This window comes from Cheilinus undulatus, linkage group 20 (genome assembly GCF_018320785.1).
Source record: "Cheilinus undulatus linkage group 20, ASM1832078v1, whole genome shotgun sequence".
In the NCBI taxonomy this organism is placed as follows: domain Eukaryota; kingdom Metazoa; phylum Chordata; class Actinopteri; order Labriformes; family Labridae; genus Cheilinus; species Cheilinus undulatus.
This window is the reverse complement of record NC_054884.1, coordinates 17,026,470-17,041,910: the sequence shown is the minus strand read 5'-3', so window position 1 is coordinate 17,041,910 and position 15,441 is coordinate 17,026,470. Positions and strand designations below refer to the sequence as shown.

At 39.4% G+C, this 15,441-nt stretch overlaps 1 protein-coding gene across 1 annotated transcript; it reads left to right on the top strand.

Moving 5' to 3' along the window:
* Nucleotides 1–614: 614 nt before the first annotated feature.
* Nucleotides 615–9,004, top strand: LOC121528592 (poly(A) polymerase type 3-like). The gene is made up of 18 exons (XM_041816106.1): nt 615–706; nt 1,695–1,859; nt 2,060–2,126; nt 2,220–2,301; nt 2,541–2,650; nt 2,733–2,786; nt 2,895–3,006; nt 3,110–3,199; nt 4,543–4,681; nt 4,834–4,906; nt 5,035–5,155; nt 5,367–5,451; nt 7,005–7,058; nt 7,198–7,314; nt 7,459–7,559; nt 7,651–8,009; nt 8,370–8,438; nt 8,918–9,004. The coding sequence occupies exons 1-18, from the start codon at nt 615–617 to the stop codon at nt 9,002–9,004; spliced, it is 1,977 nt and encodes a 658-aa protein (XP_041672040.1).
* The last annotated feature ends 6,437 nt before the right edge of the window (nt 9,005–15,441 follow it).

The window sequence follows — 15,441 nt, the reverse complement described above, 5'->3', positions numbered from 1 at the left end:
CCATAATGGTGACGTAGACTATCTAACCGTACCGTCTACTGACTAACATATCCGATGCCAACGGGCCATACATAAATCCTTACGCACTATTTCTTAATACAGCATGTAGAGTAGCGTTTTAACTCCTGCAGTACAAACATCAGCTCGAGGCTAGATTCCAGTTGTGAACACCCCATCCCTTCATCATCACCTGAGACAAAGTTAATAAAGTTTACATACTGATATTGGCATAGGAATATTTTTTTGCCCGTAGTAATAAACATTTTTCATATGATGCACAGTGAAATATTAAAAGAGAAAGTCAGTGAAGATTATTTGAGAAAACTACAAAGGGCAAATATATTAAGGAAGTTATTGTATTGTACAGATAGGCAGATATATAGACGGACGGATGTCTTGAGTTCTCCAACGTGAAACAAAGACATTTAGGTGCATCTGTATCTATTAAACCATCAGTTTTCACAAGTGGAGTACCAGTGCTTGTATTCTACATAATGTTGACACTTAGCTGCTCTATCTGTTTTATTTTGAACGCCGTTTCACGCAGTCTTGAAATCTTAATCTCAAATAACTACCTGGTTAAATAAAGGTTGGATCACATAAATAAATTCAAAATGTTCATGGCTCACGTTGGCGCCCCCTTAAGCGTAGATCACGCCTCTCTCACCTATGACAGGGTCCCTGCTGCACCATCTTGTCCTCCTAAGTAACAACCTCGGTGCATGGTTATAGGCTGCTTGTAGCCTCTGCATGCCTGATTCTTATGGTAATGATGCCAATATTTTACTACTGCTACTATCTGACTGGACAAACACATTGACTTTTGACAGCTCTGATAATCATAACACGCTATCACTGTTTTCTGTTATGCAGTTCAGCAAGAAAAATGAAAGAAATGTGTCAAAGAAAACAAGTGGTAACAAGTGGTCAAAAATAACTGAACCAGAGTTGTGTTAAAATGCCAGTTTACTACAGAGGTTTCCATTTTGCACTTTGAAAATACTGAGCTTCCTCTTCTGTCTTTCAATGTCTTTATAAAGGAGGAGGAATTTCTTGGAGCGTAGAGTGTACCCTTCCACAAGGGGCCTGTCTGTGCATGGGTAACAGGTGATGGTGAGTTTCTTTTGATGGAAACGATTTGCTATTTCTACCCAAGACAGTAAAGTTATAAGAGCTATAAGACAGGCAGAAACACTGCGCTGAGCTTGGCCCTTTTCATAGAACACAAGGTTGTATGATTCAATAAGACATCAATATAACTGTAAAGCCTAGCATCAAATCCCACAGATATCGCGATATTTAATTGTAGTTCTCGAACTTCGGATCTTTCGTCTTGTTCTACAATGGACTGTAACGCCATTAGAAAGGATCCGAACATTCTAACACGTTCTTAAACCAGAACAATTCCAAACATAGCTCTCTTTGCGTTCAGACACACAGAGAGAGCAGCAAATAAGACATTTCTGAGTTGGTGCATTTAGCAAACTTTTCCTGAACTTCGACTATAATGTCTCTGTGAGTACCTGACTTGTTTATTTATTGCTTTTAAAACATTTAAGCCTGAAAACTGCCAACCATAAATCTGCAGTAAACTGCCAGTTTTGCTTTAACTGTTTTCTTAGTTAGATTGTAATTTTTAGTCATGACTGCTGTGTGATTTTTCTTTTCACTAACATATTAATGTCACTTTTCAGTAAAACTTCTCAGAACCAAGCTCCCCACACCTGGTTAGGTGTTACTCCTCCCATCAGTGAGTCTCTGCCTAAAGAGGAGGACTTGATCCAGACCAAAAATCTGGTTCAACTGTTGGACTCGTTTGATGTCTTTGAGGATGAGGGCTCTGAGCTCTCTGAGCACAGGTGTGACACATCTTTTACATGACATTTTTATAATGTTAAAAAACACACCTGCTTTTCTGGCACTTAGCTAAGTTAGTTTAAAAAATTGACATTTGTTTGAGTCAATAAAAATGTTTGGATCATCAGAAATGGAAGAAATTGTGCATATTCTATATAAAAAATACATTTGATTGTAAATGCTCTTTATGTTTGATTTGCAGGGGGTTGATTGTCAACAAACTGGAGTTGCTCTTTCAAGAATGGATCACTGAAATGTGTGAATATATGGTAAGGCATCTTTCCTATTTGATACCTGCATTGCTGTCTCATTGTTGAAAACATTTGGTTGCATGTTTTTCAAACAACTTTTTTTGATTTTAGAATTTGCTTGAAGAGGTTAAAGCTAATGCTAGAGGCAAGGTCCTTCCTTTTGGCTCTTACCGTCTGAGAACTCACAGTAAAGGTATGCAGCTGTTTCCCTTCCTATTTTAAAAGCATATTAGGAATTATGAACCTTGTGGGGTGCTGGTAGCTAAGTGGTTACGTCTGTGCACCCTCATCAATATTTGCCTCTTTCTACTGTGCTTTATCTTATCAAGGCATAAAAGCCTAAATACATCTTAAAAAGAAGAGATTGGTTTACTCTATTGTTACATTATGACGAGGACTTTGCATTCATATGAGTCTGTGCTCTTTTGACAGATGCCGATATTGACGCTGTCTGCATTGGCCCTCAAATTCTTGAGAGAAAGGACTTCTTCAGCTCCTTCTATGAGAAGCTTAAAACTCAGGAAGAAATTAAATACCTTAATGTAAGCCATAGAAGCAATCCAGTGCATGTAATTCAAAAAATGTTCTTTCCTTGTACAAGCTACTTACATGTTGTTTCTTTAGTCTACTGAAGGTGCTGTCATTCCTCTGCTGAAGTTCATCTTTGATGGGATCGAGGTAAGTTAGCCAAGATAAAAAGGAAAACTCACATTCATCTGTATTTCTAAGTTTGAGTTTTGTTTGCATGCATTGTAGTCACTCCTTTGGGTTCTTGTTACATTCTAGGTGGGCTTAGTTTATACCCGTCTGGGACAGCAGAGCATACCTGAGGACATAGACCTCCTGGATGACGACATTGTTAAAGGCATGGATCCAGTGTGTGTCAGGAGTCTTAATGGTAAGTATCTGATGAAGACCTGGATTACCAGACTGTTCTGTGGATATTTAGATGATCATTTTTACGGTGGCTATGTTGACCTTCCCTTATTTTTGTGTTAAAGGCTACAGGACCACTGAGGAGATCCTGAAAAGTGTGCCAGATGTTTCCACCTTTCAACTGGCTTTAAGAACCATCAAGCTGTGGGCTAAACGTGAGTTACACCAAAACATCCAGCTAAGCTTTCCCTGTGTGAACAGATTGATGCATATTTAGAAGTTTGTCATGTAACCATAATGACACATAAACATAAAAACATTTAACCCTTTTCTAGCATTGAACAAGGTCTCCAGAGCATGTCTTTCCATTTTTACATGCTGTAGTGCCATTTTTTGGAGTAATTTATTTGGCTACACATTGATATAACCCTTAAAATGTGATAAGTCTACAGTAACTAATTAAATTGCTCAAAAGTGCAACAAAACACTAGACAAATTAAAAGTGTTTTTTGTTTTTTTGCACATTTTCCTTAATACAGTGATGTCATGGCTGTATCCCTCAAAGTAGTGATTGTAAAAAAGTTGCACAAGATCATTTTTAAACTACAAAAAAATATTTTGAGTATGGTCATAACTTCATTTTTTAAATAAACTGATCTTTGTACACTGTGGCTAAAAGGAAAATAAAATGAAATTGTGCTCAACTTGCAAAAAGACATCATCTTTATAAGAAATAAACTATTTACAGTAGTGAAATCAAATCTCTAAGTGTGCCAGATACTTCTGAGCATGCATATGTTTGCAAAAGACCATATTCAAACTATAACAAGTGCGACTCATAACCTGCACGAAAACAACACATTTATAGCCCAAATTATATTATATTACATTGTTTTTGATGTGTGTGCTTTGTACTACATTTCTGCAAAAGAAGGAAGGATATTTCTAGAAGGAAACAGAACTCTGGAACACATTGAATGTGTGTTATGTTAGTATTACTCCTCTGGTTTTATATGCAAAAAGAATTATTGCTCTATCTCATTTGGTTACAATTCTACCCATGGTTGAAAATAGATATGCAAATGGGAGCGCTGGCGATCCCATAGGTTTTAAAGGGTTAAAGTGAAAGCCATTGACTGAATCTGAAATCATGACCTGTTGGCAACAACAAAGTTGTCAAAAATCTTAATACTTTGATACTTAGATGCTATTTGTTAAACAATTGTATAATCGCTGCTTTGTTGATCCACAAAATGAATTTGAAAAGAAAGTCTTTAACCCAAAGCTGCAACAAGAGAGAAAAGTGAAGCAGCAGTGGTCCATTCAAATTCCCAGTTTTGAAAATGCTGATCCATCTCATGTTGTTTTGGCATCTCATAAAGATGAAATAGCTACAAACTTATAGAGAGGAAACAAAAAAATACATCAGAAATCATGTAAAGCAGTTATATCTGTTCAAGTTGTCTGTTGGTTAATCCAAATCAGAACAGGCCTTACAGGAACACAGTGAAGTGGAGATCTCAAACCTTTGTCTGCTTTTCTTCTTCTGCCTCATCAGGCCGCAGCATTTACTCCCACGGGATGGGCTTCCTGGGTGGAGTATCATGGGCAATACTGGTGGCTAGAGTTTGCCAAATGTATCCAAGAGCCTCAACATCAACTGTGGTGGCCAAATTTTTCATGGTCTACAGTAATTGGTGAGTTGTCTTATTTCTGATATTCATTTAGATAGAAATAGATCTTACTTGACAATGAATGTGACGAGATAAAATCTTGTTTTGCATGTTAAGATTTTCTAAGAAATGCTCTAGAGAATGAGATGATCTGAAAATTTTCCATTTTCCATCAGGAGGTGGCCACTCCCAATTACACTAAAGAGAACAGTAGACCCTGGTTTTGGTTTCTCTGTGTGGAATCCGAGGGTAAGTCCTCAGCAGAGCTTCTATTTGCTTTTTCAGCTGCAAGTGTAAAACTGTCTGCCATTCTATCGTCACATTTCCTTAAAGGTAATAGGTAACATGAAAATGGTGTCTTTTATCTGCATTTCCAGGAAAGCAAGGCTGACCGCTCTGACATAATGCCAGTCATCACTCCAGCATACCCAAATCAGAACACCACATTCAACGTGACACCCTCCACTGTAGGGGTGATAAAGGAGGAGATAAAGCGAGGTTAGTAGACATTGATCTATGTTGTGTCTTAAATCACCGAAGGAGTGTTTTCTTTCTCTGATACTAAATCACTCAGTCAGGTTTCCAAAAATCTGCTTTTATTTGGGATTAAGGTGCCAGGAAACTATGTCGGACTGGTTGCTGCTTTAATTCTACAAATCCTGAATACAAAAAACTCAAGATTTAAACACTTTCTTTTCCTCTACTACAGGCTTTATCATCACTGGAACGATCTGGCAAAAGAAAGAAGAGTGGTCCAAACTGTTTGAAACATTCAACTTTGTAGATCAGTACAAGTATGTATTATTTAGTCCAATAAGGAACATGAAGATTTACCAGTATAAAATCTCAAATACACACTACTTTATACAACAGTGGCCCTGAAGTGGTCTAACCTCAGGATCAACTCCTTCAGAGAAATTACAGCCCAAATTTCTGATCTTTTTCAATCAATCACGTTTATCTAGTGAGATATTTACTGAGATAGTGCTGTTTGAATGTCAGATTGTGAAAACCTGACAGAGGGCATTACAAAACACGTGTTAAAAGAGCTTTTTGACACAGTTTTTAGCCCCATAAAAAGTAACTGTAAGCCAGGGTGCTAGCACCAATGCTACTGATCCAACACACACCCATTTATACTATCAATGAATCACAACTTGGAAGGGCCCATTCACTGTTTTTTCAGGGTCCAGCCAATTCCATGGGTAGGCCAGTATCACATGTACATCTATCTCTGATTACTTGATAAAACTGAAGAAAATGTGATGTCGAATGATAAGACTAAAGCTGAAGGTTGGATGTAAGCAGATTGTTCTATTGCTGATTTGAATGTACTCTGCTGTTTTGTGTTCTGTCACAAATAAATTACTTTATTCACATTAAGTAACATTTATGCACTTTGTTTTGTGTATTACTATGACTTTTGTAGACTCAATCAAATATTGTGCTGTCATGAATTATGTATGGACGTGTATTTTGTTTCTTTTAAAATTCATGTAACTGAAATGTGTTTGGTGTAAAAATTGAACATATTTGTGTCTTACTTGAGTTTTTGGATAGCTGTGCCTGTTATGTTGTAAAAGTGCAAAAACATTTTTTTTTTTTGCTGTTTTATTTATTGGTGGATTGTTTTTCGTGTACTGCTGTAAAATATGGACTTGTTCTGACTTTTTACAATCATGACATGGACTCTTTGTGTTTGTGTGGATTTGAATATTATTGAACATCAGACCTGAATGTTTGAACCAAATAAAACCGTTGAATATTTATTGTTTCATGGATCTGGAGATCATTATGATTGAAAATATAGACTAATAAATGCTCAATTGTGGATAAAATGGATTGATGACCAATTGAATTAGTTAAGGACTGTAATGTGTGATGTCTGACTCACATTTGTTCCTCTGGACTTGACATATAGATGAATCTGAAGTATCTGTGACCTTGTTTGCTTTTATTAAATTGTCCTGTTTGAATAAACATGAACTGTGTTTGGAGCTCTTTGTAATGATACTGTTTATTTTCTATTAGACAAGATTTTAACCATCATAGGATCAGAATAGACAGCATGTGTTTATCGTAGGGATAATGATATGATTAACAGCAGATAGTGAGCAGTAATTTACAGACCCTGGTGGAGATTTTTATAATTACGCTTCTGAGATTGAACCTGAAATACACAAAAATTGAGCTAGACACATACAAAATCAGACATTTGCAGCTTACCCTGTTTAAAATATGGATCATAAATTCCTTTGATAATAAGTAAGATGAAAATAAGAATTATACAGTATAGTTTAGTAAGACCCCAGCCTTGTACAATTGTTCTGTCTCTTTACTTTTTAAGACATTTCTTTGTGGTGGAACTGACTTCATCAGCACAGGAGCACCATCCCAAATGGTGAGTACACAGCGAAGACATGAGAGGCCAACCTTAAGACAATCTCACATCTTTGGGTCTCTTTGAAAGAAAGTTTTAATATTGTATTCCAGCTACTGCTCTGCTTTTGTCTTTATGAAAATCATGTTTTGTTCTTCAGGGTCTGCCTGTGTGCCTCTAAAATCAAACACCTGGTGAGATTCATGGAGAAGAACTGGCAAATTTCTCAGGCCCGTGTGAACCTGCAGTCCTGTCCATCCCAAACTAGTGATGGAAAGTAAGTCATGGTTCTATGATTACATTGTAAAAATGACCAGAAGCTGCTTTGAGAATTAGCCTTTAGGCCAAAAATGCTTGTGATACCCAAAAGGTATTTATGTTTTGTTTTTCTTGTCCTCTCATTGGTCTCTGTCTGTTTCAGAATCACCAAACGTTGGCTGATTGGACTAGTCCTTAACATGGACATGTATAAGTTCAGGAATGTGGACCTTGACGCTGAGTTCCAGTCATACAGAACTCATGGTGTGTGTTTTTTATAATATCCCTTTAACAATACAGTAAATTGGGTTAATGTTCTGTGACATTCATGACCTTTTAACTTGTGTTGCTGCAGTTTTTGAATGTGCGAAACGTAGCAATATGTGTACTGAGGACATCACACTAACAGGTCGATATATGAGGAGAGAAGACCTGACCTGGCTTCCTGATGAGAGGAAAGAGGTTTCCAGACCAGTCCAACATGTATCACACGCTGTGGTACCACAAGGAACAAAGACGCAGCTTCCTGTTCTAGATCAAACCTCAACTAAAAGGTTTAAAAATGAAAAAGAACAGAGCCAAAACACATTCAAAGAGTCCTGTCCGGGTTCTGTACTCAAAGAGGGAAAAGAAGTCAAGTCTTGTCCTTCTCCAAGAAACAAGAAACCTCGCAGCCCTGAGCCTGAGACAACAAAGCAACCTAAACTTGACCTGGTATGTCAAACTCTTTTTTTCTTTAAATCATCTATACATAGTAAAGCTTCTCAGCTTGATTTTGGTCACAAGAATAACTGCTGACACAGAGAATGTATTATGTTTAATAGAATGCTCTAACCTGGCCAACCCAGACTATCTCTGATGAGGAGCAGTCCTGCTGATGTCCTGCAGCCTCCAGAACCGTCAAACGCAAATTCAAACTTGTCAGGTACAGCCCAGCATCACCAATACAAAATTTATACATACTTCCCTCACACTCCTCTTTTTTAATTTGTTCTTTATGGCTGAAATCCTGATGAACAGTATTCATGGTGAGATTCAGTGTTAATAGAACTGCTTGAGTGTGAAATTTTTCAGCCACCAGAGGGCAGTGATGCCTCAGAGCTGACCTTTAACTCTCAGAGAAGCATGAGGGCAAATCCCCTGGTATAGAGTAGAGTTAAGGCAGCATCTTTACTCTGTTATCTTCTACCACTGATTTATCACAGAAAGGAAACAAGTATTTTTGCACTCAAGATAATAGTGGAAAGCTACTGATTCATAATTTTGTCACTCATCTGTGAATTTCCATGTGTTGTTTGATTATTTTTTCTGGAAGTGCTGAAACCAGAAGATAGTTTTGGTTTTCATTTGACCTGTGTGATGTAGTCACAGAGTGAGGGTTTTAAAATCATCTGTGATTAACCTTGATTAAAGACAGTGTAAATAAACATCACTCAATATCGCACCGTAATTGTTTCTAGGCCATTGATGATGAGGATAATATCAAGTGTGCTTCACACTAACATGCCAATCAATAAACTTGGAAGTCTCACATCCATATTCCTCTTCCTTTCAGACGGTTATTCAGTCAAGCTCTGTCCTAAATGGAGACCAACAACATCACCTTCCCTGTATATGTCCAGGCAGCCCCCTGTGACCCGGGTGAGAGGCAGGGTGCACCCTGGTCAGTCAATCACAGGAACAAATATACTCCCAGCATCACCAGTTAACCTAACAAGCTTGTGTTAGGAGGAAGCTGGAAAGAAGCCATGTATGCACGGGGAGAAGTTGCAAACTCCGCACAGAAAGGCCCTGACCAGGACCCTTGTTGCTGTTAGGCAACAGTGCTAACCCCTAGACCACCGTGCAGTGTATTGTGTTTACAATAAAAAATCAATAATTGGCATTTAAAGTGTTTAAAATGTACTTCTGTATTTTCACAGTATAAAATGTCAGGGCATTGTCATCCACTCTTATAGAAAGCTTAACAAAATTATTTTTCTATGAAAATAAAGCTTCAAAAATACAATTCTGCATCTTTCATGATTTGAGAAAAGAGTATCTCTTGGAAAAAAATGGTACAAACCACATTTGGTTGCATGGATTCAGATGTGATGGTTTTTAATGTCAGGTTTATTTCATTGTCATTCATGAACTAATACTCTCAGCGCCTCCAAAAAACTGTGAATGGTATCCAAAAAAGTAGTCCTTGCCTGCAGTCTCACGTGACTGATGAGAGTCAGTGATTTATAAGGAAGCTGTTCTTGGTGGATGTTTAGTTCAGGTATTAGGATGCCCATTAGTTGCTGCATTCCTGCTGCTCTGCTGTCTGGCAGAAGAAGACCCTTAACAGTGTTTCTGACTTGCCTGCAAAGTATTCATGGAGAATGGCTGACTGATGCCAGTCTGTTTATACAGACCATTAAACACAGGAAAGAGAAGAAAAGAGAATAAAAATATTAAAACCAAGAGGACCTATTGAGAATATAGGACAGGTTTAGGTATAGAAACATAATGTTAGAAACCATTTAAAAGGGTTGTAAAATAAGTCCTGGATCAGACGGATACGCTGGGTTTTATGAAGAGAAAAATAAATAATAACACCATTCCTTCTGAAAACGTTTCATGATTCATCAGAATCTGTAGTGATGACCCCATCCTGGAGAGAAGTAACACTAGTGATTCTGTGCAATGACCTAAAGACTGGACTCATTGTTGAACAGTAATCTTCACATACATCCATATTATCAAAATGGGTAAACCAAATCCTCAATCATATTCACCTGGATCAAACTGGGTTTGTAACAGAGATTATGGGGACTACCTACACAGAGTACTGACTATGAAGTTAAATCTAAAGGAGAGAAAGCCATGCTTTAGTCACTTCATATAAAGCATATGATTGTGTTTCAAGGTCTCAAACGGTTCAATTTTGGGCCTAATTTCAATAAGTGGGTACAAACACTCCTTTCAAATCCACTCCACTCTGTTAGAGTTAATAGATGCAGATCCCAGAACTTTGCCTTGGAACAAGGGTCCTGACAAAGGTGCTCACTATCATCATCATCGTTAGTCTTTGTCATCATATCATGTCATAGCATGTAGGGCTGTAGTCAACCAAAGAAAAACTACAACTAAAATCGCACCAGATCATCAATTAATTGATTGGTCGTGGGATGGACCAAAAAAAAAACAAAAAACAAAACCTTCATGTTATTTCTACATCAAACTTATCACTGACAGTGTAGTCAGTGCATCTAGCTGGTAATTAAAATTCAAAATGAAGCCAAAATGAAGTGAATGAAGTAAATTGTATTTGAATAGATATATTCATAGTTTTTTTTTTTTTTTTTTTTGTAAATTATATTTTGTAACCCCAGACAACTGAAAAAATAAAACACATGACGTCTCCCTTCTCACCCCTGCAAAAAATGGATTCTTCCAATTAAAGTAGCACGTGCGATTGTTCGACCAATTGTATTTTGGTCGAACATGAGGTCATCAACCAATTAATCAACCAATCAACTTGAGGCTGTCAGCCCTAATAGCATATTCCATAATCCTACAAAACCTGCGTGCACCTCTCAGTCTTAACGAGGCCTTCAGATATGCCAGACTTGAAAAGCCTTCTTATTTCCTTCTTTAGGTCCAGTCAAGTCTTATAAATGAATCCTGAATGTCACAGCTGATGAATAAACAAACTGTATATTCTGACATGATTTAAGGGTACTGAGAACTGCGTTTGGTGCTTTCAGATATTAATCAAACTGGATAGCACAGGATGGAGTTATTTTGTCATGTTAATGCGTTACAGATTTCTTTATAGACCAAAAACTGAAATGAACCACTGGAAAACTATGCAGAAATATTTACAGCCAATTATACCAGTGATCAAAGATTATAAGAGAAATGTTCCTATTTCCATGTTTTCTTTATAGATTTAGTTGTTTTCTTCATGTTTATAGTTTATTGGTTGTTGCAGCACAAAGACCTTTAGTAGAGTGGAGAGCATTGCACCATCATTATGTATAACTAAGCCTCTCAGAAGTGCTTCTTTTATGCCCAATCAGGGCACTAACGACTGTTATCCATCAGTCTACTTACCTCTTGAGGTGTATTTTAGCATTTTAGAATTTTCCAAGCATTTTCTTGCTCCTTTCCCAACTTTTCTGAAAATATTTCAGATATTAAATTCAGAATTTGTCTCTGTTTGAAAAAAAAAGTCTTTGGTTTTAATATTTAGAATATGGCTTTTGCTGTATGCAACTGAAATTTGGTTTAAATGATTTGCAAATTCCTGTTCCCTGTTTTCCATCACATTTTGCACCCATCTGTCCCAACTTTTCTGGAACTTCACTTACATGAACTTGCCACCAGAGTCCAGCATTGCACCAGTTTTACTAGAAAGATATATGGATGAGGCCTCCAAGCAGGTCAGTGTCCATATTTTAGTGAGAGTGTCTGTGATCATTCAGCCCGCTGTAGGGCTCTTAATATGAGAATCACTGTTGTCTGAGTTCAACAGAAAGATGTGAGTCTGTTTTTTGAATGTATTATTTCTAGTTTTGCTGAAAATTTATTGAAAGTTTTGGAAAGTTCCTGCATGGAAATGTAGATCATTTTATATTTCAGGGCTTTCACTCTCTCTGAGTTTGTGTTTCATGAATCAATAACTGCTCTCATTCTGCCCTCCTCTCCTGTCTCTTCTTTTCCTCAGACTCTTCCTCGCCCAAAGTAAAGAAACTCTGCTCGCTAAAACACACAGAAAAAGAAATCATAGCCAGTATAATCTTACAAGTGTTTGCTCCATCTGCCCGTGACCCACTTTTCTCTCATTGCCTGTGGCATGAAAGCCGCTAACACAGAGAGAAAGAGGAAAGATGGTTTTCTAGAATCAGATCGTTCGGCTGTAAATGTAGAAGATGTGAATTTGGTGAATGCACACCATGCAGAAGTGCACCATTAAAGAAACTCATCCATAAGAGCTCTTATCAGTGTGTTATGTCCTTAAACGGTTAGATCTGACAGGATTCATCTACATCTCTTTTCAGAGAGCACTACAGTGTGCATTAATGTATTTCACCAAGCTCGCCTTCCTCTGTCCTCTAGTCTTCTCGTCAGTACACTCTAAAAGCAACAGTGAGGCACAAAGGTAGGGTTCACTAGAACATTCAAGTTGCTTAAATGTAACTGGAACAGAAATTTTATATAAACTTAATTTGCGTCATCACAAATGTTCCACACCAGAGTACTGTATGTATCATTTCCTGGATAAGATTTCCAACTCTTTTCCAACTTCTACTTTTTATTTTTGGAGATTTCTGCATTTTTTTTTGGTCTGTATTAAAGAGCTTAATTCTAGAATATTCAAATAGACAAGATTGTCAATGAGCTACGTTATTGCTTGTAAATATCAAACAATATTGATACCTCTTTTGTTATTAAAACAACGAAAAATGGCCTCCTGTGCACCCAAATATCATGAATTTTGTTGTGTTTAATTTCCAAACAGCACATTAGAGTGTCATTGAACACCCACCATAATCAGATGTGGCCTCTGCTCTCAAGCTGTCTGCAATAGTCGCTATCATAAATGTGTGCATATTGATGAAGCTAAGATGTGTATTAAAATGTTTTTGCTGACTGGTGAATTAAATAATAGTCAGTGCAGCTGTGTGTGAGAGTGCAGCTAGCAGGAAAGAGTTAATCTTTAGCAGCAATCAAACAAAGCCAGCAGCTTCCTGCACGTTTGCGCTGGTGTGTTTATGTGTTTTTATTCTCTTTTAAGTGTAACTGCGAAGAATCAATCAGAAATAACATCTCATTTCTTTGTATCACCGCTTTGTTTGTCATTACCAGCAAACGCTTTCTAGTTGACTGCCTCATGCTCTCTCACTCACTTATTTGATCGACTTTTAGAAACAGGAAACTCAGGGAGATAGTGAGGGGAGACATGCAGAAAATAATGCAAGGACCAGAACTGAAACCTGCGACCACTATGCCCTCTGTTTATGGAGGCCTGTTCTAAAAATGGCACTGGACTGGTGTTTATCATAACTTCAGTACATTTTTGGTACCACCAAACCTAAAAACAATGGTTATTGTTGTAAAACGGGTTGTACGGAGCCTTTCCAGTTGTCTGACCACTAAACGCACTCTACCAAAAGTAGCCACAACATACTTGTGAAGTAAAGTAAAGTTCTGTAATTTGTTATTGTCCTTCCTTGTGTCATTCTGCTCTTCCTTGAACTGTTGACTGCCCCAGAATGTTCCATCTGTATCTGCAGTGGATCAAATCATAATATTGTCACATAGCCCTTCAATTTGGGGGGGTGCTGGATGGCGAGTGTCTGGTGGCTGGGCTTGTCTCACAAGGCTCGGTTGGGCCCAGGCAGAATGAAATACATGGAGCTGCCACCCTGTGGGCCCACCACCCGCAGGACTGATAGGGGCAGGGTGCTCTGCAGGCTGGGCAGCCAGCAAAGGTGGGGACGCCGGCGTTCTGACTCTCAGTGTCAGAGACTGGCTCTGGGGACATGAAACATCACCTCTCAGGCAGGGAGGGAGCCAGAGCTGGTGTGGGAGGTGGAGCGTTACTGGCTAAATATAGTTGGCTCACCTCCACGTACAGCTCTGGTTCTGGAACCAGACCCCTGGGGAAGGGCTGGACGCTCTTCTACTATGGAGTTGCACAGGGTGCTCCCAGCTGGCAGTCTCTGTGTTGGAGTTTTTGGACGGGGGGTTGCTTCTCTGCGGCTTCAGGGTGCAGGGAGGAAGGCTCTGACTGTTATCGATGTATATGCGCCGAATAGCAGGTCGGATTATAGCCTTGTTTGAGGTGGTGTCCTGGAAGGGGTGCCACCTGGAGACATTGTCATACTGGGTGACTTCAAGCTTATATGGGCAATGATGCAGACACCTGGGGGGGGGGGCTAGGAGGAACAGCCTGACCAATCTGTACTAGTCATGGACTGCCATAACGAACACCATGTTCGAACATGGTGGAAACTCTGGAAACTCAGTTAAAGAGAGGAGCGGAGCTGTCAACTGATCACCACCTGGTGGGGAGTTGGATCTGATGCCTGGGGAAGCTGTCAAACCTACACATGTAGTGAGGGTGAACTGGGAATGACTGGTAGAGACCCCTATCCAAGAGGTCTTCTACTCCCACCTCCAGAAGAACCTGTGCATCCAGGGGGAGGTTGGGGACTTGGAAGCCGAGTGGTCAATGTTCAAAGCCTCCAGTGTGGAAGCAGTCGCTAGAAGTTGTGGCCAGAAGACCATTGGTGCCTGTTGGGGGGGCAACCCCAACCAGGACCCACTAGTGGACACCAGCAATGAAGGAAGCCATCAAGCTGTAGATGGAGGCCTTTGGGCCTGGTTGGCCAAGGGATCTCTGGAAGCAGCTGACAGTTATCAGGAGGGCTATAGGTTTAGCAGTTAAGGAAGTGAAAACCTGGGTGTGGGAGGACTTTGGGAGGCTAAGGAGAAGGACTTTCGGTTGGCCCCAAGGTTGTTCTGGCAATGGGGATGGGGACGCAGGGCTTGGCTCAGGCTGTTACCAGCAGGAGTGAAGAACTGCTGACCTGGGCTGGGGATATTGTTGGTAGGTGGATAGAACACTTTGAGGAACTCATGAACCCGTCTAACATGTCCTCCTCCTCCGAGGCAGAGTTTGATAATCCAGGGGGAGACTCCGATATCCCTGTCCAAGGTTGCTGAGGTTGTCAAAAAGCTCTTCTGTGGTTCAAGTGATTGAAATGAGATTTCTCCAGATGGTGGCTAGGCTCAGCCATAGAGATAGGGTGAGGAGCCTGGGCATCTGAAGGGATCTCAAAGTGGAGCCACTGCTCCTTTGCATTTGGGCATCTGATTAGAAGGCCTCCTGGTCACCTCCTAGTGGAGATCTTCCAGGCACGTCCAGCTGGAAGGAGACCCCAGGGTAGACCCAGAACCCGCTAGATATTTCATCTCCCCTGGGAACACCTTGGAATCCCCCTGGAGGAGCTGGAAAATGTTGCTGGGGAAAAAGATATCTGGGTTGACCTGCTTAGCCTGCTGCCACCATGACCTGACCCCGGATAAGCGGGAGAAAATGGACAGATGGATCTTATTTATCACAACTAACCTTCTATTGACCAGAATATTTCAATGTCATCTGCATAAA